The 24,144-nt window shown below is 42.1% G+C and overlaps 1 protein-coding gene across 1 annotated transcript; it reads left to right on the top strand.

Moving 5' to 3' along the window:
* Window positions 1-384: 384 nt before the first annotated feature.
* On the top strand, window positions 385-23,053 carry LOC141133562 (vitelline membrane outer layer protein 1-like). Its single transcript, XM_073623021.1, has 3 exons — window positions 385-674; window positions 16,169-16,293; window positions 22,623-23,053. Exons 1-3 carry the CDS (start codon window positions 516-518, stop codon window positions 22,915-22,917), a joined length of 579 nt encoding a protein of 192 aa, XP_073479122.1. The 5' UTR covers window positions 385-515; the 3' UTR covers window positions 22,918-23,053.
* The last annotated feature ends 1,091 nt before the right edge of the window (window positions 23,054-24,144 follow it).

Genomic DNA, 24,144 nt, shown 5'->3' with positions numbered 1-24,144 from the left:
GGTATGTAAATTTATGAGCACAACTGTATATATATATATATATATATATATATATATATATATATATATATATATATATATACATATACATAGGATTTATTTCAAACATTAGAGGACTTCTTTTGCAAAAAATAAGAGTTAATTTCTCTTAAATATTTATCAATTATGTACAATAGACTCATCAAGGACAAATCCATTTGAAATACTTTCACAACCATTGCACAAGCTTCATCTGATACAGAGAATTTTGCAAATGACTAAATATTTTATCGACATATAGTGGGTTCTTTGAGGATAATGACATTGGCTCTGCTCCAGGGAATGGCCTGCTTTTGATTTCCCCTGGGGATTTGGCAAACTTCTTGTACTGTTTTTAATTATTAAAATAATTTCTATAAACCGCAAGACCCCTTACTCAGCAGGCTTGTCCATGGACTGCCACGTAGGGAGAGTTGGGGTGGGAAGATCTGATATTTGTTACCAGAGGCAGAAGATACAACTTATCCAGAAGAAACATGTCCTCGAGCACTGCATTGTTTATCCTTCTCTCCCTCCTCCCGATAGCTCTGGGAGAACACCCTACAATAGGTGTCCCTAACGGGGGCGCTTGGGGGGAATGGGGCCCGGTGGAATGGTGTCCTTGTGGTTTTCGTGCAAGAGGATTCGCCCTCAAGGTGAGCAGTCTACAATGACAATTTTTTTTTAAATGGTTCTTTATCCTAAAGGTTATGCCTATATTGCCACTTAAAGGGGTTAATCCACCTAAAAGTGGATATCTCTACATGGTAAATGCTGGGGAGCCTAATCACATTTGGATTGCTTATGATCCAAACGGTCTTCGCTCCAAATGGTCTTTGGTCCAAGCCCCACCCATGTGTTAGCCCCTTTACTAAAAGTCTCACTCTCCTAAATTTTTACATATATTGTATGAGGAATATGCAGCATGAGCTTGTTTAGAGGTTCAACCAAAAGCTGAAAGGCTAGTTTTGGGTGGAATGTGTTGAAGTCGAAGTATATTTTTGTTTAGATACAGGATCTGAGCTAGTGGTATGTGTAGCCAAGGGGTTACTTTATCATTTTAGTACAGGGCTTTTAAAATGAAATTCCAACTCTAACAAATTCATGCAAATAATAAAAAAATAATAATAGATAATGCACATTAAAAAACAAATAAAAAAAAATTAAGCAAATGAAAATGATCCAAGAGAAGATGTTTAAACAAATGTGATAAGCTGATAAATTATCTAGCTCACACACAACTAACCAGTTGACTCTTTATTGCCATAGAAGAAACCAATCATTTTCTGCCTCTTTTCACCCAACATGGCCCAAGCTGAGAAGTACTGTGAATAATATAAAATGCAGTAGTCATGGGACTTTAAATGAGGCAGGTCACTCAAACATAAAAACCATACGATATTTTTCTTTTCTTTGGTTGAGCAGAAACCTTGGAATGGCAGAAGAATCCGCTTGTGTCCAGCCAAAAGATCCCTTTAAAGAAATTAAATGATCGCTTTGATAGAAATATCTCAGCAAAATGAATACATTTGTATCGCCAGCATTTTATTCACAGGACTTTATAAAAAAATAAAAAATAAAAATATTTGTTATCTGAAGCATCCAATGTCACATGCCTCCATCCTTAATTAGACAAACAATAAAAAAAAAATGCAGTGGTCATGGAACTTTAAATGAGGCAGGTCACTCAAACATAAAAATCATACGATATATAAATTACAAATAATTCCAAATTTATTCAAATTCATATTTGAACATTCAATATTCATAACAGTACACATTTCATATAATGGCAGTACATGATGACCATTTTTAATTAAATAAAGACATACATTAAAAAGAGCAGACATAAAAAATTCATATGTTTTTTTAATGTGATAAATTCATGTTGTTCTAGTACATGATGGTTTAAACATAAAATATACACGATTAAACTAATACACTAATCATGTATCTTTTGTGTTTATACCATCGTGTACAAGAAAAATATGAATTTATCACATTAAAAAAAAATATATGATTTTTTTATGTCAGCTCCTTTTAATTTATGTCTTTATTTAATTGAAAATGGTCATCATGTACTGCCATTATATGAAATGTGTACTGTCATGAATATGGAATGTTCAAATATGAATTTTAATACATTTGGAATTATTTGTACTTCGTATATCATATGATTAATATGTTTGAGTGACCTGCCTCATTTAAAGTCCCATGACCACTGCATTTTTTATTGTTTGTCTAATTGAGGATGGAGGCATGTGACATCGGAAGCTTCAGATCACAAATATTTTTATTTTTTTATTTTTTTATAAAGTCCTGTGAATGCAATGCTTGTGACACACATGTAGTCATTTTGCTGAGATATTTCTATCAATTTCTTTAATAATTTCAATAATTTCTTTAAAGGGATCTTTTGGCTGGACACAAGTGGATTCTTCTGCCATTCCAAGGTTTCTGCTCAACCAAAGTTAAAAAAAAAAAAGCACTAACCATTACATAACGTTATTTTATTTATTTTGTGGTGTTTTGCAAATGTTGCATCAGAAATCACTGTTCAATTTGCAATTAAAACAGACGACTCAATTTTTAAAATAGATTTTGTTTTCAATAAGCTTAATTTCCATATTATCACTAGAAATAATTTGAAAGGACTAATGAGATTTTTTAAAAATTTTTATAGGATTTGATGAAAAAATGTAATTTATTTTTCTACTGAGCAATCGTATGTATATGGCTGGCATTAGATCTCTAAACATCTAAGCAGATGTGGGAACTTTTGAATACATAACTGTAAATGTTAGTAGATCACACAATTAGATTTTTTTATTTAGGTTAAGTCATCCTTTAACACTTCAGCCCTGGAAGATTTGGCTGCTGAATGACCGGGCCGTTTTTTGTGATTCGGCACTGCGTCGCTTTAACTGACAATTGCGAGGTCGTACGGCGCTGCACCTAACCAAAATTGAAGTCCTTTTTTCCCCACAAATAGAGCTTTCTTTTGGCGGCATTTGATCATCTCTGCGGTTTTTATTTTTTCCACTATAAACAAAAAAAGAGCTACAATTTTGAAAAAAAAATCTTTTTTTTTTTTTTTGCTATAATAAATATCCCAATTTTTTTTTTAAAAAGCACATTTTTTCTCAGTTTAGGCCAATATGTATTCTTCTACATATTTTTGGTAATAAAAATCGCAATAAACGTATATTGATTGGTTTGCACAAAAGTTATAGCGTCTACAAAATAGGGGATAGATTTATAGCATTTTTATAATTATTATTTTTTTTACTAGTAATGGCGGCGATCTACAATTTTTATCGGGACTGCAACATTGCGGCGGACACATCAGACACTTTTGACACATTTTTTGGACCATTGGCATTTATACAGCGGTCAGTGCTAGAAAAATTCACTGATTACTGTAAAAATGCCACTGGCAGGGAAGGGGTTAACACTAGGGGGCGATCAAGGGGTTAACTGTGTTCCCTGTGTGTGTTTCTAACTGTGGGGGGGGATGGGACTGACCTAGAGGAAATAACAGATCGTGATCCCTAGCTATTAGGAACTCACGATCTGCCTCTCCTCACAGAACAGAACGGGGATTTGTGTGTTTACACACACACGTCCCTGTTCTGCCTCTCGTGCCCGCGATCGCTCGTGGCCAGCGGTCATGGCGACCGTCGGCCACGAGCATCGGCACCTCCGCAGTGCCTGCTATCCTGCTTGAAGGAGCCGATGTACAGCTCGGCTCGCGAGATTGTGCCGACCTGCCGCAGTATAATGATGGCGGCTGGTCGGCAAGTAGTTAAGGGCCCATTTACACCTGTGTTTTAAAGATCAAAGCTCCAAGATGCTTAAAGTGGTGTTCCGGACGAAATTGTACTTTTAAATAAAAATACCCATATAATACACAAGCTTAATGTATTCTAGTAAAGTTAGTCTGTAAACTAAGGTCTGTTTTGTTAGTTTATAGCAGTAGTTTGTTATTTTATAAACTTACAGAAGGCCGTGGCCATCTTGAGTGTGGGCATCTGAAGCCAGACTGTATTTCTTCCTGGATTTCATCCTTGCAGATCTCGCACATGCTCAGTGCAGCACAAGCAGTGTAATAGGTTTCAGGTCAGGTTTCCATAGCAACGGCAGCGTCAGAGGAAGTTTCCACCCGTTCCCAGAAGGCATTGCAAACAGGAAATGATGCGATGGGCCGCGGCCAGGGAGGAGGAAGTGAAAAATGAATACAGCAGATATACAGTAGGTGCTGAGAAAAAAAATTTAAAAATATCCAATTTGTTTACAGTGCACAGTTTAGTGAGGGATGCTGAATAGTTGTAAAAGTGGGTGGAACTCCACTTTAACTTCCAAAATCACAAAGTTTCCAGTTGTAACTGTTCACGCATGAGCTTAGTGTTTCTTGAAGCTTGAGGCCCCATTCTCACCTGAGTGCTTTGTAGCAATATAAAGTCTCCGTAGTCGGTACAGGAAATGCTTAGACACACATAACGGTGTACTAGGACACGGCAAACGAGCGGAACTAGGTAGCTCCTTCTCATACTAGATCAAGTGATATTGACAGCATCATCAGTGAAGGAAGGTCTAGGGGAAGATCTCGGGGGGGGGGGGAAGCATCTTTATAGTATTAAAGAAAATAATATACCTCAACACATAGAATCAGCTATAACCTGAGACACCGGAAACCACCGGCGCCACCGAGCACGATAGAACTGCGCTGCCTGTGAGGTCACCCTGGACTCCTGAGACACCCTTGTTCCTCATTACAGATGTGCCTTAATACTACCACCGTCTAGTGAGTGCAATATCTTAGGATTAAACAGTGCTTTGTCAAATGTCTACACTTAGAGTGGCGCTGCTATTTTTGTTTTTATGTCTTTACTACCAGAGTTGCTTCTGCTCTTCAGCATGCTGCCTTTCCAGTGTTGATTTCTGGACTATCACATATTCCTGAGGTCACTACCCAGGATATATGGACTGTTCACTCTGGACTATCCATATATAATCATTTTTATATTTAATCCCTGAACTAGCCAACACCCCCCCCCTAGCCCCCCCCCCCACTTCCCACCTATGCCATATATCTTTTTTAATGTTCTTTAATGTTTTTTCTAATGTTTTCAACATTTTAAACAATTGTTTGTGTATATGTAAAAAATGTTGGTTGTTCTCCATTAGTGCCCCTGCTCAAACCTTGAGGTGCCTAGCATGACATACATTGTTTTTTTTCTTTTTGTGCTTTGTAGCTTGAAGCTCCAATATGCTCAGCTTTAAAAATCCTATTTATTTCAATGCTGATGGTTCACATATGAGCGCCCAGACACCTGTACATCGACACCCGATCTCTAAAAGCTGCATTAACTATGTTTGAGGTCAATTTGATTGTTTTTGGCACCATATATTATAATGGGAATGCCAGAAAACACTGAAATAGAGTGTTTTCAAGCATTTTTTAGGTGTCTTTCAGCATATTTGAGCCTGTAAGAGTTGGTCTCCTTCCCCCTAGTACTTTCCAATGGCTAATACAAAAGGCCTGAAGCTTGACTATACAGGCAAAACACTTGAAATGAAACCCTAAAACCCTCATATACACACGCAAAAATGCTCAGGGTCACTCCGCGTGTGAATGGAGTCTGAAGCTTGTAAATAAAAAAATAGCTTCTTTTGAGCTACAATCTTCAAGCGTTTTTGGGCCCAGGTGACTTCAATGAGAGCGTGTGAAAAAGAAGTGCAAATGTGTATATCACATGTCTTTTTCCTTAGTAACTAAATTATGTTGGCTAAACATGAATTGTAAAAAAATATCAACAGATACCTGCAAAAACGCTCAGAAACACCTGTATATATATATTATTTCAGTATCAATAGATATAGATCTGGTCATGGGCAGAAACTACATTTTATTAACATGCAACTGTAACTTAGACCTTCCATCCCATAACAAAAATTTCACTTTGTCTTACTTGTCTAAATAATAAAAAAATGATGTTTAAAGGTAAGAAAGCATTCTACTAAAGCATCCATTCTCAACCAGGGTTCCATTGAACCTTAAAGTGTAAGTTCACCTTTACAGAAAAATCTGGTCAACTTCTCCTCGCCCCTCCCCCAGTCCCGCTGACCTGCATGGCGGCGATCTGCTGTTATGAGCTCAGGTATAGCCGCCTCATGGCTCAGACGCTTGGAAATCCCATCAGCTTTCTCTCTCCTTCTTCCCCGCTGAGAGGACAGTCTTCGCGGGTTCTGATTGGTCGGCGCCACCCATGTGATGGTGCTGACCAATTAGAATGCTCCTAAACGTACCTTCCGACAGGGTACGTTTAGGAAATTAAGCTCTGGGGATTTCTAAGCCCTGGAGCCGTAAGGTAGCTATACCAGGGCTCATAACGGCAGATCGCTGCTATGCAGGTCAGCGGGACTGGGGGAGGAGGCGGCGAGGAGGGGGTCCTGTGTAAGTTCATCTTACAGATATTTCTGTAAAGTTGAACTTACCCTTTAAGGTTCCTCCAGAGTTTGCTTGAGGTTTCTTGAGCTGTGGATGATTGACTCCTCATTTGATTGTGCCTAGATAGTACTGGTGGCCAGAGACAACTGACTGTCTGACACCATAGATCTGTTTAGCTGTCTGTAAGGGGAACACCCTTCTCACTAACCACCAATGTAAAGGGGACACTCTTCCTACTGACAACCTTTATAGGAGGGACATTCTTCCCACGAGTCACCAATGTAAGGATCATTCTTCCCACTGATCACCAAAGTAAGGAGCATTCTTCCCATTGACCGCCAATGTAAGGAGCATTCTTCCCACTGATCACCAATGTAAGGGGCATTCTTCCCACTGACCACCAATGTAAGCAACATTCTTCCCACGAGTCACCAATGTAAGGAGCATTCTTCCCACTGATCACCAAAGTAAGGAGCATTCTTCCCATTGACCGCCAATGTAGGGAGCATTCTTCCCACTGATCACCAATGTAAGAAACATTCTTCCCACTGATCACCAATGTAAAGAAGCATTTTTCACACTGGCCACCAATGTAAGGGGCATTTTTCCAACAGCCCTGACAATTATTTCAAGGGTTCCTTGGGGGTAAAAAAATGCTGGGAAAGGCTGCTCTAAACCCCCTGAATAGGTTTTACTGCTCTGTAAGTCCTGTTACCTTTGTATACGCACTCTTAACATATACATTATCCCAATGAGAAATGTCCAGATGTAGCACTGGAAGTCTGACTCCAGTTGTTTGCTCTTGTCCATAAAATGCATGCATGCATCTATGGAACTTTCTTTAGCCCCTGCTTATGGGGAAACTGCCAATGGAGATATCCGTCTTTAGTCAAATTTTTGCTTTAAGCCTTCTAATTTGCAGATGTGTTAATACCATTCTTACAAAGATCTTCTAAAAACTTTTGCCAAGTTCAAAGGGGCAGTGAAATTTATGAAATTACCATAGTTAAGGTGTCTTGTCTGGCTGCGTTAGCCAAACCATTTCCATTTCTGTTCAATTTAGAAAAAATGATAGTATGACAGCCGGATGAATAGAATTTCCAGAAGTAAGCCGAGCAATTACACCACAAAGGTCTCCACTTGTCAGCATGTCTCATTTGTTTTAGTGCAAAATGGAGAAGAGTTAATATTCATGGGGGAGAATCACAGCTGTTTTACTGTGATTTATAGAAGACTCTAGGAAAAAGTTCACATTTCTGCCATAAAAATCTGAAAAAAATTAAATTTTGCCCAAAGGGTGGGGTAAATTATACACAGGATCATTTTTAGAACTAGACATTTTTTATTCTTTTTGCTTTGGAAGAACTAAAGTACATTTCTACAGTGGAGAACAATTTTTCTTCCAAGAAAAATCTCATGTAAATGTATTTAACTACGACGGGTACAACTTTTTTGAGAACTTTAGATTCCAGGCTTGTCATTAAAAACAGTTGGAGATTCCATAGCTAAATTGTACGTTGCGTTTAATTGGATTAAAATTAGATGATGAATTCAATAAAGATCCACCAAAGTGTTCCTGTTGCCAGACTAGCCATAATTTTTATTATTAAACTATGCAGTCCCTGTACAGTCTGATTTAAGCTGGGTTCGTATGTTACTGCAAAGCAACCCAGTGGGAAATGGGATTCAGCTTGAAACTCATCACACAAATTGCAGTCGGGCTACGCATTCTTCCTTAAATCTACCAACAACTATGTAGTGCAAGGGCCAAAAATTCACACAAATCTACACATGTTGACGGTTAACTTTTCAAACTATTATTGAGTGTAAAAAAACTTTATACAGTAATACAGTGCCTTGAAAAAGTATTCACACCCCTTGAAATTGTCCACATTTTGTCATGTTACAGCCAAAAAGGTAAACGTATTTTATTGGGATTTTATGTGATAGACCAACACAAAGTAGCACATAATTTTAAAGTGGAAGGAAAATGATAAATGCTTTTCGAAATGATTTACAAATAAATATGTGAAAAGTGTAGCGTGCATTTGTATTCAGCCCCCTTTACTCTGATACCCTTAACTAAAATCCAGTGGAACCAATTGCTTTCAGAAGTCACCTAATTAGTAAATATAGTCCACCTGTGTGTAATTTAAGCTCAGTATAAATACAGCTGTTCTGTGAAGCCCTCAGAGGTTTGTTAGAGAACCTTAGTGAACAAACAGCATCATGAAGGCCAAGGAACACACCAGACAGGTCAGGGATAAAGTTGTGCAGAAGTCTAAAGCAGGGTTAGGTTATCAAAACAATATCCCAAGCTTTGAACATCTCACAGAGCACTGTTCAATCCATCATCGGAAAATAGAGTAGGGCACAACTGCAAACCTACAAAGACATGGCCGTCCACCTAAACTGACAGGCCAGGCAAGGAGAGCATTAATCAGAGAAGCAGCCAAGAGGTCCATGGTAACTCTGGAGGAACTGCAGAGATCCACAGCTCAGATGGGAGAATCTGTCCACAGGACAACTATTAGTCGTGCTCTCCACAAATCTGGCCTTTATGGAAGAGTAGCAAGAAGAAAGCCATTGTTGAAAGAAAGCCATAAGAAGTCCTGATTGCAGTTTATGAGAAGCCATGTGGGGGACACAGCAAAGATGTGGAAGAAGGTGCTCTGGTCAGATGAGACCAAAATTTAACTTTTTGGCCTAAAAGCAAAACGCTATGTGTGGCTGAAAACTAACACTGCACATCACCCTGAACACACCATCCCCACCGTGAAACATGGTGGTGGCAGCATCATGTTGTAGGAATGTTTTAATTTAGCAGGGACAGGGAAGCTGGTCAGGGTTGATGGGAAGATGGATGGAGCCAAAAACAGGGCAATCTTAGAAGAAAACCTATTAGAATCTGCAAAAGATTTGAGACTGGGGCGGAGGTTCCCCTTCCAGCAGGACAACAACCCTAAACATAAAGCCAGAGCTACAATGTAATGGTTTAGATCAAAGCATATTTATGTGTTAGAATGTCCCAGTCAAAGTCCAGACCTAAATTCATTTGAGAATCTGTTGGAAGACTTGAAAATTGCTGTCCACAGACGCTCTCCATCCAATCTGACAGAGATTGAGCTATTTTGCAAAGAAAAATGGGCAAAAATGTCCCTCTCTAGATGTGCAAAGCTGGTAGAGACATCCCCAAAAAGACTTACAGCTGTAATTGCAGTGAAAGGGGGTTCTACAAAGTATTAACTCAGGGGGGCGCCATACAAATGTACACCACACTTTTCACATATTTATTTGTAAAGAATTTGGAAAACCATTTATTATTTTCCTTTCACTTCACAATTATGTGCCACCTCTATCACATAAAATCCCATTAAAATACATTTATGTTTTTAGTTGTAACATAACAAGATGTGGAAAATTTTAAGGGGTATGAATACTTTTTCAAGGCACTGTAATGCCGCGTACACACGAGCGGACTTTACGGCGGACTTTGCCCGGCGGACTGGATTTCGTCGGACAATTCGATGTGTGTGGGCTCCAGCGGACTTTGTTTTCTCAAAAGTTGGACGGACTTAGATTTTAAACTTGTTTAAAATTTATCCGTTGAAATCGAGTCCGGTCGAAAAGTCCGCTCGTCTGTATGCTAGTTCGACGGACAAAAAGGCACGCTAGGGCAGCTATTGGCTACTGGCTATGAACTTCCTTGTTTTAGTCCAGTCGTACGTCATCACGTACGAATTCGACGGACTTTGGTGGATTGTGTGTAGGCAAGTCCGTTCATTCACAAAGTCCGTCGGAAAGTACGTTGAAAAATCCGCCGGGCAAAGTCCGCCGTAAAGTCCGACCGTGTGTACGCGGCATAAGATTTCCCTTCTGGACACTTGAAAAAAAAGACAAGTTTAGACTTAAGGTGTTTATTTATATAGGCTCCCATTGGAATGGGATGCCGCCACAGCAGCAAGAAAAATGTATTCATTCCTCGTACACAGAACTTGTACATAAATGAGAAAAATAAAAAGTTAACAATTTTTTTCCATGTTGTCTTACAGTACAAGGAGGTGGATTGTATGCATATCTCATGTGAAGCATTACATATGCCATGCATAGTCTGGATATAGGACCATGGTGCCATGGTGCTATGCACAGACAGATCAAGTATATCTATGTCCGTTTATCGTAGAAATATTCAAAAATTATTTTAAAAAATGCACCTTGCTTGGTTGGAGTCCGGTCGGCATGAAGTCCCACTACATCTTGACTCCAGCCTTCTGTAATAAGGTGACAGATGCTAAATATTCCTTCCTCACCAATGGAGGTTGGTGCCAGCAAGAGCAAGGTCTGTTTACAATGATTATTACAACCAATCAGAGTGCCATCTGGGTGAAATTTGCATAAACTTGTTTGCACTTGACGTCACATATTTAACTGGTGGAGGCATTCACAGTTGATGTTGGCTCACAACATGGATAAGAGGATTGCCCAAACCCAAGTGACCAATAAGTCTAGAAGTCACCTGGTGCCTGTCCTGACAGTAAAGGCATGTGAACTCTCTGAACTGTCCGGTTTGTCTGAATTTTTCTGTATTCAGTCCTAGAGATCTATTATCTTGTTAGAAATTCTGTTTGGTAGACCTTGCAGAGACTCTTGGCTCATTCACACTGGATGCACTACATACATTAATCTTCTTTTTCAGTTCATGGGGGGTGCACAGATCAAAGCACTTCCTTTGTTTTTAGCATGACTTCTTCACACTAGCGTGTTGTGTTGAGGAGCAAATTTTGAAGAGGCACCTTTAACATGAAGTAAGCAAGCTGATCTTTAGGAATGCTTACACTCACTACTTTTTTTCCTTGCAACCTACAAACCCTTTTAACTTACCTAAATCCATGGTTATGTGATGCGCTTATGGGTGGGTGCAGCATGGTGTGGCAGCAATAATACACACTCAGTCCAGGTGCAATTGAGAGAACTTGTATGGAAATAGAGGCAAAACAGTTCAAAACAGGCCTGGCGGAAAGAAGCCAAACCAGGAACACTTACAGATGACAACAGCATATAGCAGAGCAGGTCTCAGCTGAGCTGCCAGTGTCTTTCTTGAGGGGTGGAATGCGGTTTTGCCAGTCCAAGCCCAAGTGGGAAGGTTTCCACGAATAGAGGCAGATCCCTATGCTTTCTCTACTCGTCTGGAACCTTTCCCTTCTGCTAATACTGTCCCTGACAGATGGGTCACCAGTCCCTATACTATCCACATGCTTAAAGCACACCAAACCCAGGAGCCAGGGTCTTAAAAGATGGCTGCCAGAGTCACGTGGGCTGCCAGCATCCACCCCGATCACTGCCCCAGTGATCCAGGAAACCTGTCACGTACCTGGTAGGAAGAAACTGGTATGCAGAGGAAGGCTTCTCTTGCTCCTCTGACTCGGGGCCCCTGGTAGAACAGACAGGTGGCACAGGAGTGCAGAGTTGCACGAGGGCTGGTAGTCATGCTAGCTGCTGGGCTTCCGGTTGAGTGGTGTGCCAGATGACAGCGAATGCAGGTATGCTGTAGATACAGGGCAGCAGATGCAGGGATGCTGTGAATGCAGGACAGCGGTACCAGAGCTACACAGGCTGGAAGCAGAAGACTGGAGCAGGGTCAGACAAGTCGGGTCATACACAATGCGGTCAGATAAGGTACAGATGCAGAGACTGGAGAGTGGTCAAAGTTCAATCCTGGGTCGATGCAGGTGCAGAACAGGAATAGACAAAGCAAGCCGGGTAGGTAACTGGAATCAAATGCAGATAAACAGGAAACAGGACACTCATGGGAACAGTGTAGACAAGACAGCACCTGATCTGGATTAAATAGCCCATTTGGTGCCCTCATCTGTCACAGGATGTGCCGTTTGCATTCTCGCTCATCTTCGTGCACATGTGCTAACTTACATTAGCACACGCTAACGCAGCTTTCCCAAGACAAGTTTGGGGAACAGGAATTAGCCTGCGGGAAACATTTCTTCCTCTGGTAAGCCTTTCCTGACAAAACCATAGAGGAACCAAATTCCTCTTGACTTCTCTCCTTCTGCATTGCCGCTGTGGTTAAGCGCTACCTGCAGTGGAGAAAGCAGACCTACCCTCACACTGGGTCCAGAGTTTTCAATTTTTCTCACTCCAGAATGGTAGGGTTATTCTATAGGTGCCTATGTTGCTGCCTGAGTGACAGAGACATTTCCCATTGGCAGTTTAGCAGTGGGATCCTCTTAGGCTGTAGAAGAATAGATGATGTGGTGATATTAATATAGGAAGACTGGCCTGTGCAGGCACAGATTGCTTTCTTGGATCACAGGTCTCCACTGCTAGAAGTGGTGGCAGTGATGGACACATAACTGTAGCTTCAAGTAAGTAAATATAGTGTTAGAAGGTTTTTTTTTTTTTTATGTAAAGGACTGCAAGGTGATGGAGGGGGGAGGGGTTACAAAATTTGCCCAGAGATGGGCTTTAAGTCAAAGTCCACACTCCTTTCATACCCCCAATAATGCAGACAATAACCAATTATAAGTGAAATAGTAGGTAAACCTAATGATGCTTTTTTCAAGCTCTACTTTTCATTTATTCTCTAGGTTTGAAGATTAGACTTGAGGGACCACTTGGTCTTTTTTTCTGCCCTCACTTTTCTATGTTTGTCGAAAAAACTGGGAGATAAACACTCTTAGCAGTTAATAATCATGTCTATTTTTTGGTTGGTTTATCAGATCAAAAAAATTGGATGTTTGATGAGAAAAGGGTGACAGAAAGATGTAGTTCCCAAAGACATATAGTGGGATTGGGTTTCCAAAGAGAAGAGGTAGACAGATAGGGAGTGCCCAATATCCAATGGAATGCAAGTCGAGAGGTGGAAATGTAGTCGTTTATTGAACATAGCAACATGTGATCACTTGTTGCTACGTTCAATAAACTACTACATTTCCACCTCTCAACTTGCATTCCATTAGATATTGGGCACTCCCTATCTTTCTACCTCTACTAGTACACGTGGAAACATTCACAAGGCTGTACCTAGAGGCAGCAGCCCAAGCCCCCAAAAAGGGCTCACCACCTCCCTCCAGTGTAGCTGGGCAGAACACATCGGAAGAGAACCCTTCCAATCCGCCCCCACCACTACCTAAACATTGACTCGCAACTGACTTAGTCATTGGTTAGACAAGTAGACCTAACTTGACTGCCCTGGGGTTCAATAAGTATTTAAGGTTTACTTAAAAGCTTACATTGTGTAGGTATTTGTAAGAAGCTTTGGGATAGGGTTAACAAAATCTTTATTTATTGCAGGTTACAGGTGGCACCATCAATTTACACAGCACTTTCCATACATATTGTGCATTCACATCAGTCCTTGCCCTCAAGGAGCTTATAATCTAAGGTCCCTAACCCATTCATACACATCCTAGGGCCAATTTAGACAGGATCCAATTAACCGACCAACATGTCTTTGGAGTGTGGGAGGAAACCTACACAGGCACAGGGAGAACATGCAAACTCCAGGCAGGTAGCACCATGTCGCTAGGTGGAAGTACTAACCATTTAGCCGCTGTGCTACCCTCTAGGATCTTTAGGATATTGCAAAAGTTGAAGCACCAGGATTCAGAAATTTTCAAAGAGGAGGAACATCGGTTTAAAGATACAGTAAAACCTTGGATTGCGAGCATAATTCGTTCCAGAAACATGCTTGTAATCCAAAGCACTTGTATATCATTTTCCCCATAAGAAATAATGGAAACTCAGATGATTCACAACCATTTATTCATAGGTCTTTCAGTTTATAGTCCATATAAAAAGATTATAACAATGTGATAGGTTGTGTAACCAAACAATGTCCATCCACAAATGGAAGCCTCCACAAGGGGATTAGGCGCAAAATCCAGCAGGAGCTACAGAGTATAAAAGAGAAGAGAGGCGCCTCTAAGTGTAGCAATCTGGTTATATTTAATGAAGGTACAACATTTAGCAAAACTCACATGATTGATGATTAAAAGAGGCACAACTAAGCATGCAGACATCCGGGGTAAAGCTGTCCACACATCCTCCACTCCCCCGGCTCTCACCACTGTCAGTCTGCAATTGTGACTGGGAAGACTAACCTGCAGTAGAGGGATATGAAAGCGAGGCTTGAAGCACACAGCATGGAAGGGATGACGTTGATGGCGGTGTGGAGGACGGTCTATGTGGACAGCTTTATCCTGGATTCCTGCATACTTAGATGTACCTGTTTTAATCATCAACCATGTGAGTTGCTAAATGTTGTACCTTCATTAAATGCAACCATATTGCTACACTTAGAGGCACCTCTCTTCTCTCTTTTATACCCAGTTGGGACGTGACACTACTTTTATATCAAGTCAAAATGTATTTAAAAATTTAGCTTGTCTTGCAAAACACTCTCAAACCAAGTTACTCTCAAACCAAGGCTTTACTGTACCTCCTAATGGGTTAAAGTCAACAAGAATCAAGTGAAATTAAATACCGTATTCATCGGCGTATAACACGCACCCCAAGTTTAGGAGAGAATTTTAAGGAAAAAAACTTTTAGGAGGCAAGTTTAAGGAAAGGAAACTTACATTAAAATGCCCATCAATGCAGCCTCATCAGTGTTCATCTGCAGCCTTGTTAGTGTCATTGCAGCCTTTTCAGTGTCAGTGCAGCCTTGTCAGTGCAGCTTTGCCCCAGTGCAGCCTTGTCAGTGCAGCTTTGTCAGTGCAGCCTTGTCAGTGCAGCCTTGTCCCCAGTGCAGCCTTGTGGTCAATGCAGCCTTGTCAATGCAGCCTTGTCCCCAGTGCAGCCTTGTCAGTGCAGCCTTGTCCCCAGTGCAGCCTTGTCAGTGCAGCCTTGTCAGTGCAGCCTTGTCCCCAGTGCAGCCTTGTCCCCAGTGCAGTGTACATGCCTCCTGCCACCGCCGCTGCCGCCATACACATGGTAGTAGTTTTAAATATGGCGCCGCGGAGTTCGGAGGGACTCGGCGCCGGCGGAAGTGAACGAACGCCGAAGAGATACACATAGCCGAGGGTTCTCGGCTCTTTCCGGCGCCGCTCACAGTCCCGCCCAGTCCCGCCCTATGATGGACATAACACAGGTCCAATGGCGGGACTGGGCGTGACTGTGAGCGGCGCCGGAAAGAGCTGAATACACCCGACTATGTGTATCTCGGCTCTCCGAACTCCGCGGCGCCATATTTGAAACTACTCGCTGTGTGAATGTCGGCGGCGATCGCCGACATTCACATAGCGATAGCGGGGATCGGCGTATAACACACACCCACGAGTTTCCCCTGATTTTAAGGGGAAAAAAGTGCGTGTTATACGCCGATAAATACAGTAGCAATTTTTGAAATATTTGACTATAGATTGGTGACCCCAATCCACTAGAAACAATCTTTGAAATGTTTTTCATGGTTAAAGAATGGAGGATTCACCTGTTGTGTTTAATCACTGAGGGCACGTTTCATGTGATTCACTAGAGGTTCTATGAGGAACTTAGGAGAGGGGCAAGACAAAGTTGCCACAATGGCAGAGAGCCTCCATGTAGGCCAAATAAAAAACAATGATACTAAAAGTTTGATATCTTTCAAGACAGAAACAAATCTGAACAATCGGGAATCCTTACAGAACTTCATTATGCCTGCCACTGAATTGAAAATTTTAGGCTATTGTTCCACTTTATTCACAGGTTGAAAAAAAGAAGAACATTGAAGATGACACGGCTCTAAACGGGGTCCGTCTGCTGTGTGTGAACCGCAATGATACATCCCTGGAGGGTAGCAACGTGTACCCCATCCAGTCTGCAGAAGCACCGTAAGTAAACCACAACCCAATAGGTTTTGGGGTTATCTGGGATTTTCAGACATTGACTTGTCCATCAGAGTCAAAAGAGACTGTAAGAAATAAGTTGAAAATTGACAGAAAATTGGCCCGCATTATTCACCAAAAATTCAAACAGAGGTGTTGGAGGAGCTGCTTTTGGGGCTTATTCACATTTGTGTGATTAGGTAGATCAATGGAAAAGCATTAAAGGGTCAATGCCCATCAACTTATGAGTTATGTGAGACATAACACAGAGCAATGCATGCTGATGGACATTGTTTGTTGATGTTCATTATGTAATATTTTGCATTATGACCCATTGACATGAGTTTCGATCATTTTCCACTCATTTCAAAGGAAGAACACATAGGTGTGAGTCTAGCCTCGTTGTTTAGCTGTACTAATAGGTATGAAGCAACTCTGTGTTACCTGCAACAAGTGTGTAGAGTGCAGCCAACTTACATTAAGGTAAACACATCATAAAATACACCACACTTTTCCACCTTGGATCTAAGTGTTTATGCCAAATATCAACTATTCTCCACAAGCACAGCCACATTGATACTATAATATCATACAGTACCACAAAGAACAGGCGTGCATCACAATTCATTATATTGTGCTACAATGCATGTGAATTGACAAGGTAAGTCAGTGCAGCATTGGGAATGAATGGCACCGTACCAATCCAGGTAATGCACACTACTGCACCATAACAATGCTAATGGGTCCTTCAAGCTGGGGCTTATATATTTTTTTATTCAACTATTTTTCTAACTTTTTATGTTTTCATAACAAGTTATAACTGTTTGTTGTTATATCTATAAAATCTGCATTTTACCAATAAAAAAGTAAAGGCTCAGCTTTTTTTTTTTTTTTTCTAAACAATAAACATGTCATACTTACCTGCTCTGTGTAATGGTTTTGCCCTGATCCTCCTCTTCTGGGGTCCCCCACAGGCACTCCTGGCCCCTCCCCCCTGCTGATTTCCACAGAACAAGCAGCTTGGGGGTTCGCACTTGAACCGCCTCTGTGTATCTATGAGACTTGACCCTGCCCACCCGCACCTTCCTCCCTGGCTGTGATTGACATCAGTGGGAGATAATGGCTCCCACTACTATGTCTCAGCCAATGAAGAGGCAGAGACCCGGGAGAGCTTCTGCTCTTGTGCACATCGCTTGATCAGGATTGGGCTTGGGTAAGTAATGGGGGGGGGGGGGGCAGAGTGGGAAGATGCACACTGAAGGTTGTTTACCTTCACAATATAATACATGAAGGTAGAAAACTTTTATGCCGCGTACACACGGTCGGACTTTTCATCTACAAAAGTCCGACAGACGCCGACGGACTAAAGCTGGCTGACAATCCGATCGTGTGTGGGCTTCCCCGGACTTTCAGCGGACTTTCAGCGGACTTTTCCAGCTTCAAATCTGATGGACTTTAGATTTGAAACATGCTTCAAATCTTTACGTCGTAACTACGCCGGACCCAGAAATCCGCTCGTCTGTGTGCTAGTCCGACGGACAAAAACCCACGCTAGGGCAGATATTGGCTACTGGCTATCAACTTCCTTATTTTAGTCCGGTGTGCGTCATCACGTACGAATCCGTCGGACTTTTGTGTGATCGTATGTAGGCAAATCCGTTCGTAAGAAAGTCTGCCGCAAGTCCGCCAAAAGTCCGCCAAAAGTCCGTCGAAAGTCTGTCGGACAGGCTGTCAGACTTTTGTAGACGAAAAGTCTGACCGTGTGTACGCGGCATTAGCTATTAGAACCACTTTAAAGCCCAGATCTGGGGCAAAATTTTTTTGTTTTGTTTTGTTTTGAACAAAGAATAAGGGTTAATTTACACTTGCGGCAACCAGATGGGGTTACACACATGCTTCGGTAAAAATCAGACAATGCTGCCCACCAAACAGGACCTCTTATGCATAGGACCGCACCTCAACTGCCCAACAACTTTGTATAATGAATGCAGTTGCAGCGAGGGGGTTCAGCATGTTTAAAACACGTGGTTATGAGGCAACATATCACTTCCTCACCACCGGTCAAATGCCCCTGAAAAGCCATCCACCACAAATTGCTTTTCAAAGGGGCGGCAAGGTCTGCCACTTAGCCTAAAAAAAATATATATAACCCGATGATAAATTTTTTCTTATGTTTTTATGTCTCGATTGGGAAAGTTACCCCTCACTTCCTGTCAATAGGAAATCTCTCGACTGGGGACACTGCAGATTGTTGCCCGTGTTTCACTTGTCCCAGAGAGCCCTGTTTTCAATATTACAAAACATATTACAGAGCACACATTCAAGAATGACATTTCCTGCAAGGCTAGTTAAAAACACCTGAACATATTAAAAAAATACGGGGGTTTGGTCACACTATAGGGTCATATAGTGCTAAGCCCACTTACTGCGACAAAGTACCCCGAATTAGTGGGTCCTACCCTAGTAATAAAATGGAAGATCCTTTGTCTCAACCATGGGAGCTGAACTCCTCTATGTGAAGGGGATTCCTCCTATGCACTGGTGACCACTAAATAAGAGGTAATGAAGAGGGGGAGGGGTGCTCCAGCCCAAAAAACCTGGTCAGGGTCTATTACAATATACAAAAACATATTTGGGGGGCACACCCTAAAATGCGTTTAGGGTGTGCCCCCAAATATGTTTTTGTATACTGCAATAGACCCTGACCAGTTTTTTTTGGACTGGAGCACCCCTCCTCCTCTTCATTACCTCTTATTTTTTGGCCACCAGTGCATAGGAGGAATACCTTTCACATAGAGGAGTTCAGCTCCCATGGTTGAGACGCAGGATCTTCCATTCTATTACTAGGGTAGGATTCATTAATTCGGGGTACTTTCTCGCAGTAAGTGGGCTTAGCGCTATATGACCATATAGTGTGACCAAACCCCCGTATTTTTTTTTAATATGTTCAGGTGTTTTTAACTAGCCTTGCAGGAAATGTCATTCTTGAATGTGTGCGCTGTAATATGTTTTGTACTGTTTGTTAGTCTTATAGCAGCACCATCTTGAATCTAAACGCATTTTAGGGTGTGGCCCCCAAATATGTTTCTGTTTTCAATATTGGTTATTCAACTGTCACAGGGTCAGAAAAAGAGGTTAATTCTCCCTATTGGGGTCATGGAGAGCAATAAAAACTTCAAAGTAGCATTCACTCTTGCAAAGTCAGTACAAAATAAACTGGGCTTCAGTAGGTGGAGAGTTGGCTCTTTTCTGTATGTTTTCCCAGGCTATTTTTTTCTGCTTTGATGAAAAAAAGACATGCTTACATAGCTCAGTAGGTTAAAGTGTTAGTTCACCTGTACAGAAAAATTGTAAAGGTGAACTAACACCAGGGAACTTCCCAACCCCACTTCCGGTCTCCACTGTACTTACCTCTAGGGTTGCTGAGCTGTCAGCACCCCTGCAGCCATTCCAGTGGTCCAGGGCTTGGAGGATTCTCCCTCTTCTCGGTGCAGCATTTCCAGAATGAACCAGACTGATTCTGATTGGCCAGTACTATCACAGTGAATTGGTGTGGTCTGTCCCAGAAGCGCTGCATTGGGAAAAGAAAGAAAAATGGGGATTTCGAATCCCCAGACTGCTGGGGATGCTGACAGCTTGGCAACGCTGGAGGTAAGTACGTACATTTTTGTGTAATGGTGGACTAACACTTTAAGCTGAAATCTGAGCACACAAGTGGAGTGACTGCTGCTCCTATCTCCACCTTCCTGGCTGCCTTTTCAGATGGCTCTTTGGAAAAGAGAGAGCCTAACAGCAAACAGCTCCTGCTGTCCCTGTGCTTACAACACAGATAATGCAAATCCAATGGAACAAAAATCCTATATTAACAGGCAGAAAATGTTAATGTTTAGAGTGGATCTTCACCCTTAGTTTGATGTTGCCTGTTCTCCGCCCTTCCTCCTTGTTGTGCAAATATGGCTTTTTTTATAATAAATAAAATAAACAAACCTCTGTCTGTCCCCACCCCCAATGCATGTCACTTGCCTAGCTAAATGACATGCACCTTTCCCACTGTGCCTCCTGGAATATTTATGTCACGTATCCCAGGAGGCATAGTCCTTCACAAAGAAGGGTTGAGCCAGCGGTACATCATCAGGAGAGCTACTAGCTGAATAGCCGGCAGCTTCCCAATGATGTTACATTAGAAGATGGTGGCACAGGACTGAGTAGGAGAAGACGAGATGGGGATTCCAACAGGACAACTCTGAATCTGCTGGGCGGGTAAGTATCTTAAAATGGTTCTGAAGGCTGAAGGTTTTTTACCTTCATGCATTCTATGCATGACGTTAAAAACCATCTGTGTGCAGCAGTCCCCCTAGCCCCCCTAATCCCTACCTGAGCCCCCTTCAATCCAGCAATATTCACAATAGCATCAGCTGTATGGGGACTCTCCCATCTCATTGGCTGAGACAGCAGCGGGAGCTCATTGACTCCACAGCCAGTAAACCAATAAAGAGACAGTGCGGGGGGCAAAGGTGCCGCTCTTTGGGTCTTATAAATGCATAGAGCAGCGGCTCAGGAGCAAGCGCACAGTGGTGCCACCAGGGTAAGCAGTTTTCTCTGGGGGCACTGCTCGGGGGGGGAGGAGCCAGGAGCAACGGCGGGGGACCCGAAAAAAAAGAGGATCGGGGTTGCTCTGTGCAAAGCCACTGCACAGAGCAGGTAGGTATGGCATGTTTGTTATTTTAAAAGATCTGCTTTAAACTTAAAAAAAAAACTAATTGAAAGCTATTATAATTTGCCTTTAAGTTGGACCTAATGTCAGATGTGTGTAAGTAATGTGTAAGTGTAATGCCCCGTAAACACGATCGGATTTTCCGCCAACAAAACCATGGATTTTTGTTCGAAGGTTGTTGGCTCAAACTTGTCTTGCATACACACGGTCACACAAATGTAGGCCAACAATTCCAAACGTGAGAACGCGGTGACATACAAGATGTACGACGAGCCGAGAAAAAGAAAGGTTAAATAGCCAGTGCGGCTCCTTCTGCTTGATTCCGAGCATGCGTGAACTTTTGTGGGACGGTCTTGTGTACACACGATCAGACTTTTCGACAACAAAGTTTTGCTGGCGGAAATTTTGAGAACCTGCTAGCCAACATTTCCCATAGAAAAATCCGACCGCGTGAACGCGGCATAACACTTTCATGTATTTGTTACTTCCAAGTTCTCACAGATCCCAGTGCTTCCCCTGACAATGCATTCCCCTGTCCTGTGCCTGTGCCATTTTTTTAATAAATATCAGGCACAGATCAGCCCTTGTCTCTCACCTTGTGACTTACTACAAAGATAGAATGTTGCAGTCTGATCACAGAGGGAGAAGAGAGCGAGGAAATGCTTCCTCCTACCTGCAGCAGATTGATGATATCATCTGATATCCTTGGAACCCAAGGACTTATTTTTAATGATAGAAGTAGGAGATTTTGGGTAGAAATACATACCTCCCAACATTTTGAGATGGGAATGAGGGACACCTACTAGCAAATGTTTGTAGGCATAGGACACGTCCCCTGCCACACCCCCTTAAAGGAGAATTAACCCCCAAAAAAAGGTTAATTAAATAAGTGCTTTTTTTTTACCACTACTATTCCTTTATATTGGCTTTTAAAATGTACAAATGCAGCAATTTAGAAATTGGATGAAAGGTTTAGCACTGAGAAACACTTTTTGAAAGATAAAAAGTGCATTTTTTATGCAACCATATAGATCAGACCAAAATGAGGGACAAATGAGGAGGAATGAGGGACAGAGGGACATTGCTCCAGATCAGGGACAGTCCCTCGAAATCAGGGACAGTTGGGAGGTATGGAAATATACCACATCTGCATAGCTCCCAACTGTCCCTGATTTCGAGGGACTGTCCCTGATCTGGAGCAATGTCCCTCTGTCCCTCATTCCTTCTCATTTGTCCCTCATTTTGGTCTGATGCATATCTCTGTATATAAAATGCACTATTCATCTATCAAAAAGTGTTTCCCAGTGCTAAACCTTTTATCCAGTTTCTAAATTGTTGCATTTGTATATTTCAAAAGCCAATATAAAGGAATAGAAGTGTTAAACACAAAGCGGGTTTAAGTGGGTTTAACTAATAATTATTTTTGTACAATTCTCCTTTAAGTGTCCTATGCCTGCATACTTTTGCTAATAGGAGTCCCTCATTCACATCTCAAAAAGTTGGGAGGTATGCGTCTGTATTATGTGACCTAACATACATTCATGCAAACCTTTAAAGTTGCTGAAAGTTTCACTTTAAGCGGAAATCCTATAGCAGGTCTGATGAATCTATTTTTTCACAGGTGGGGTGAGTGGACCGAGGTTTTGTGGTGCCCTGAAGGATTCATCATAAGGTTCACCATGCAGGTGGAGGCCCATAAAAAAGGCGGAGATGACACAGCAGCCAACAATTTCATGTTCCTCTGTTCTGACACCACCATCCATGTGGGGCTGGGCATGAGCTGGGGCCATTATGGGAAATGGAGCGGGCGCTGCCACCACGGGATCTGCGGGATGAAGACCAAAGTGGAACCTCCACAAGGAACCGGAGATGACACGGCCCTAAACGATGTCCAGTTTATATGTTGCAAGGATTGAACTGTTGTTGGTGGCAGATAAGCACTGGGGTTAAATGCTGCACTGTAATTGTGTAAATGTGATGGTCATTTTGATTTGAGATCTAACCAATAATCCAAAAGAAAGAGAAGTGTAAACCCATTTGGTAATTCAGCAACATACAGTATCTGCCCTTGTGTTCCCAGCTCTGTCCATCTGCCAAAACCATTACGGACTTTTTGCATGCTTCATATTTTTAAAGTTACGTTTTGGATAGAGTTATAATCTTTTTCAGGTTCTTTATTTCTTTATACCTCATTAGATAGATGTCCCTTACTTCCTGTCCATGTGACACCAGCCAGGAAATCGAGGGACAGTTGTCACCAGGACAGTGAGCAATAAAGTCTCCGCAATGGGGAAACAATTGGCAACAACCTGACAGGGATTGTAACCCTCCTACCTAATCTTAAAGAAAGTTTTGGCTTATGTTGGGCTTTAAAATTCCATTTTTTTTTACCTCCTGATATCCTCTAAATGTACTGAAATATCTGATTTTACAAGGAAAGTAATAAAGATTACAAATAATAACTTAAAGTGATTGTAAACTTACTTTTTTTTCTTTAAAATAATAAACATGTTATACTTACCTGCTCTGTGCAGTGGCTTTGCACAGAGCATCCCTGATCCTCCTCTTCTGGTGTTCCTACCGGTCCTCCCGGTTCCATCCCTTCGGCGAGTGCCCCCATAGGAAGCCATTTCCTATGGGGAAGCTCATGCAGACTTCTGATTCTGGTCCTGAGACACGCTGCCTGCGTCTCTAGACATAGACATTGTGGCTTGGCCATGCCCCTTTCTCACAGAACTTGATTGACAGCAACAGGAGCCAGTGGCGACCGGTGGAAAATTTTTTTGGGGGAGCAAACAGTATGACACCCTCCCCACGTCGGTTGGTCTGTTAGTAGCACTTACCCCCTCACCAGCGGCTTCCCCTGCTCGGTGGCGGCTTCCCCTGCTCAGCGGCCTCCTGTTCTCTTGCTCCCCACTGCTCATCACAGCGACGGCAGCGGCTTCCGTTTCCTCCCTCCTCCTTGACAGCCAATCAGGAGTCTTCTCTTTTCGGCCAATCGGAAAACGGGTCTCACACCCGCTTCTGATTGGCCGCATTGAGGATCAGTGTTTCAACAGCGAATATTGATTCGCTGTTGTAACACACCTGGGTGGGCTCCGATCACACTCTCTGCAACCCGAGCCCACCCCATTTTGAAAGCC

Source organism: Aquarana catesbeiana, linkage group LG03 (assembly GCF_042186555.1).
Source record: "Aquarana catesbeiana isolate 2022-GZ linkage group LG03, ASM4218655v1, whole genome shotgun sequence".
Classification (NCBI taxonomy): Eukaryota; Metazoa; Chordata; class Amphibia; order Anura; family Ranidae; genus Aquarana; species Aquarana catesbeiana.
The sequence above is the reverse complement of the archived record's forward strand: the minus strand, read 5'-3'. Positions and strand labels throughout refer to the sequence as shown.